Below are 4,051 nucleotides of genomic sequence, written 5' to 3' on the forward strand. Positions count from 1 at the left end.
AAGGACCCTTGCTGTCTATGGAGGGTCAGAGAGCTCTCAGATTCCATCTTAATTTGTGTTCCGAAGATGAACTGAGGACTTACGGGTTTGGAACGACATGAGGGTGAGTAATTAATGACAGAATTTTAATTTTGGGTCAACTATCCCTTTAACGAAATACCCATTTGCCATTGTGTTTCACCCAAATACTTTTCTCCAAAGTTGGTTTTACTTACTGCTTTCTTCTTTCTTTGGTTAGTCAAGGATGCAGAGCTGAATGCACCTAAAGGAGGGGACACTGGCAAACAGAGCCCTATCTGTGGAGCTAGTGAGCAGACTGCTGCTGTGCCTCAGAAAGGGTCTGGGACAAGGACGCAAAGGATAAATGGTGAAAAGTCAACGGATAGGAAGTATGTCTAATTTTAAATGCTTTTAAATGTTTTAACGGTTTATCATCTGATTAAGGGACATATTGTGGGTGTGTTTACTGTTTTTGAATGAAAGAGAAGGTTTATATGCATCCTTTGCACTGGTCTTACTGTGTGTTTATCTCATTTCAGATTGAAAGACAAACAGTCTGAACCCAATCGAAAGGTCACAGATTATTTTCCTGTTAGACGAAGTTGCAGGAAAAGCAAAGTTGAGTTGAAGGTTGGTAAACCCTTCCAGAATCTGAAAAATTTTTTTTTGGGGTTTATTCTTGAAGTCATTTTCTAAATGCATGATATAGAGCTTATTGTGAAATATTCATCCATAAATGTTTTACTTAAAAAAAACAAAAAAAAAACATCTGTTTTCATACCTGGATCTTCTGGTAAAAATGTCACACTTCTCTCTGGTGACGTGCAGGACTTCTTCAATCGTTTAGGGGGCCTTTACACAACCGTTTGCAATAATAACGGAAAACTTTTTATGCGTTTTGGCCATTCATAAATCTCACGTTATTGGGGTCGCTTCAACCCGTGGAAACGGTGTTAAAGTAGCCCAATTTGGCAACACTGGTGCAAAGGCGTGTAGTGTTTCTTTTACAAAGAGACATTGCCAACTACTGGCCTGGCATCCATAATACAGCATTTTTAGTCGTTTTTGCAGAACTGGGATCATTTTGACAATGTTGTCATCTATATGCAAAACTTTCCAAAAGCGCAAAGGAAATTTTTTTTTTTTTTTCTGTTTTTAGTACAATTGTTGTCGTGTAAACGAACCCTTAATGTACATTAACTCCGCCCCTGCAATCTTTGATGGCCACACCTACATTTCAAAAACCGATAATAATTGATGCGTTGAACCAAGTCCCACTCTACGCTTTTTTTCCCCATTATACTCGTATCACAATACAGAAGAAGTGCGTGCTGCTATTTGAGTTTTGTTGTGATTTTAAGTTAAAATGGGGCATTTTTGGTTTTAGAACCCCTTTTCTGATACCAATTTACATTTGATGAATCAATTTTAACATGCATTTACTTTACCATTGTCAAACGTTTATTAAATCCCAAGCTAAATGTGGAAGTGTTGTGTTAAAACAGTGTGAAAAGCAGCGGCACATTGATGATCTCATCAAAAACAATGTTGAAGAGGGGCTCAAGGTAAGCTTTTTAAGCAGTCGCTCAACATTTTAACTTAACCGTGCATGCCTTGGTTGAAGCTCCTGCTATTCTCAAAATCAGGTGAAAAGTATTGAAGGAAAAGGAAGAGGTGTTTTTGCAGACCGGGCGTTTCAGAAAGACCAGTTTGTAGTGGAGTATCATGGGGATTTGTTAGAGATTGCTGATGCAAAGGCAAGAGAAACTCAATATGCTGAAGACCCAACCATTGGCTGCTACATGTACTATTTCCGCCACCACGACAAAACCTACTGGTGAGTATTTTGGTGTGTTTTATCTTTTATAAAACTAACCGTCTCCTGTTGTGAAGATCTCACTTTGGGCATTGATATGCTTTAATGAAGTGAACACTGCGATCTGTATGAACTAGGGTTGCAAAGGGGTGGAACATTTCCAAAAATCCCTGGAATATTCCAAAAAATCCTGGAAAGTTCCCCAAATTTCTGGAATGTTTCTGAAATTTGCTGGAAATTTTCCACCTTTTTGCAACCCTAGTATGAACCGAGCTGAACTCCTCAGTTGGGTCTGTTAAATCTCTACTTGGAATTGAGAGAAAATGGTAAGAGAGACAGATAAAAATGGTATGTTTACTTTTTTCTAGTGTGGATGCTACCAAAGAAACCAACCGTCTGGGCCGGCTGATCAACCACCGTAAGACTGGCAACCTTCGGACCAAACTGCACGAGATAAATGGCACACCTCACCTCATCTTCCTGGCTTCCAGAGACATCGGAGTAGACGAGGAGCTGCTGTATGATTACGGTGACCGCAGTAAAGAAGCTGTCGCTGCTCACCCTTGGCTAAAGCACTAATTCACTCGGTTTAGTAGTTTTCTGCTGATAGAATCTAAAAGGAAGTGGTATAATGTTAACATGCAATGATGTGTTGAGTCGCCAAAGTAGTTCACCATTACAGATGGTACCATAAAATGAATTGTCTTGTCTTTTGAAAGACCCACAGTAGCTGTAACTTAAGAGTTTTTTACATCTTGGGTTGAGGCTGAATGATATGAACCTTTTGAACTAATTGTTTAAACCGTTGTAAAAAGTTCATTTAATGAAAATGTGCTCACCCTCGTGTCATTCCAGACTTTTAGGACTCTTTTCTTCTGAAGAACAGAAGATATTTTGAAGCATGTTTCAGCTGTTTTTGTTCAATCAGTGGAAAGGAGTAATTGGATAACAATATCTTGCACAAGAAAGATAAAGTATAAGTGTTTGGAATAAAACGAGGGTGAGCAAGTGACAAGTTTCTTTATTTGGTTGAACTATTCATTTTAATAAGGGCTTGTTTAAGAACACGCGTCTGATTTTAAGGATAAGATTAATATTCAAATGGGTGTAGTTACTGTACATTTGTATATGCAAAAATAAGTGTTTAATCATAAAACAATTATACCACATTTTTATGAAATTGTTGGTTTTGATTCCTTTGTCTTTAACCTGTTAAATTTGATAAGGATTTGTAGCATTACAGAAGCACAATCTAAACCATATGTCTATTTAAAAAAAAAAAAACAAAGTTTTAAAATGGAGTGCAAAAAACTTTGCATAATGGTTGTTTTTAGACGGTTTCTTTTAATCACAAATACATTTATGATTGAAAAAGAAATTAATCTTCAAAGCCTAACTTCCAAATGGTCTACCATTTTAAAAACTTGATTACTAATGTAATTCCAATCAGAAGAACCTATGGCTAAGTGATACACTTGCTATTTTTTTTTATATTGCAACTTATCCTACAAAGAAACATGTGGTGTTAAGCACCACTGTAAAGTAGAAGATAAATACTAGAAAACTGGATTCTGTAAACATGCTTATATAGCAAATTAAAGGAACACTCCACTATTTTTGAAAATAGGCTTATTTTCCAACTCCCCTAGAGTTAAACAGTTGAGTTTTACCGTTTTCGAATCCATTCAGCCGATCTCCGGGTCTGGCGGTAGCACTTTTAGCTGTAGCTTAGCATAGATAATTGAATCGGATTAGACCGTTAGCAACTCGCTCAAAAATGACCAAAGAGTTTCTATATTTTTCCTATTTAAAACTTGACTCTTCTGTAGTTACACTGTGTACTAAGACCGACGGAAAATGAAAAGTTGCGATTTTTCTAGGCCGATATGGCTACTCTCATTCCGGCGTAATCAAGGAACTTTGCTGCCGTACCATGGGTGCAGCAGGCGCAATGATATTACACAGTAGACTTGTGCCGGTATCCGGTAATGCGATATATCACGGTAATGAATATGCACGATATTGTTATCGTGGGCTCTTCTAAATACCGTGAATAATTATATATTACAAGTTATTCAGAATTTTGAATGCATTTTAAGAATACTTTTCCCATCAACTGGTCAAAATGCACAACACCGCTGTATGCTGCGTGAAAGAGGCGTGCGCACTCTGATGTAAATAAGCGCGGACGAGAAGCACATGGCGGAACATGTGAGAGACGCTCTGGATGAAAGC

At 37.7% G+C, this 4,051-nt stretch overlaps 1 protein-coding gene across 1 annotated transcript in view; it reads left to right on the forward strand.

Annotated features, from left to right (window-relative positions):
• The window catches only part of LOC107702926 (N-lysine methyltransferase KMT5A-like), a 4,939-nt gene extending 1,961 nt beyond the window's left edge, over positions 1-2,978 (forward strand). The window contains exons 4-8 of the mRNA XM_016505372.1: positions 360-389; positions 540-630; positions 1,506-1,565; positions 1,647-1,837; positions 2,185-2,978. Coding sequence (XP_016360858.1) covers positions 360-389; positions 540-630; positions 1,506-1,565; positions 1,647-1,837; positions 2,185-2,395 — 583 coding nt within the window. The 3' untranslated portion in view covers positions 2,396-2,978. The remainder of the gene's footprint in view (positions 1-359; positions 390-539; positions 631-1,505; positions 1,566-1,646; positions 1,838-2,184) is intronic.
• Positions 2,979-4,051: the final 1,073 nt, after the last annotated feature.

The sequence above is a fragment of the Sinocyclocheilus anshuiensis genome, unplaced genomic scaffold (genome assembly GCF_001515605.1).
Source record: "Sinocyclocheilus anshuiensis isolate Anshui unplaced genomic scaffold, SAMN03320099.WGS_v1.1 scaffold238, whole genome shotgun sequence".
NCBI classification, from domain to species: domain Eukaryota; kingdom Metazoa; phylum Chordata; class Actinopteri; order Cypriniformes; family Cyprinidae; genus Sinocyclocheilus; species Sinocyclocheilus anshuiensis.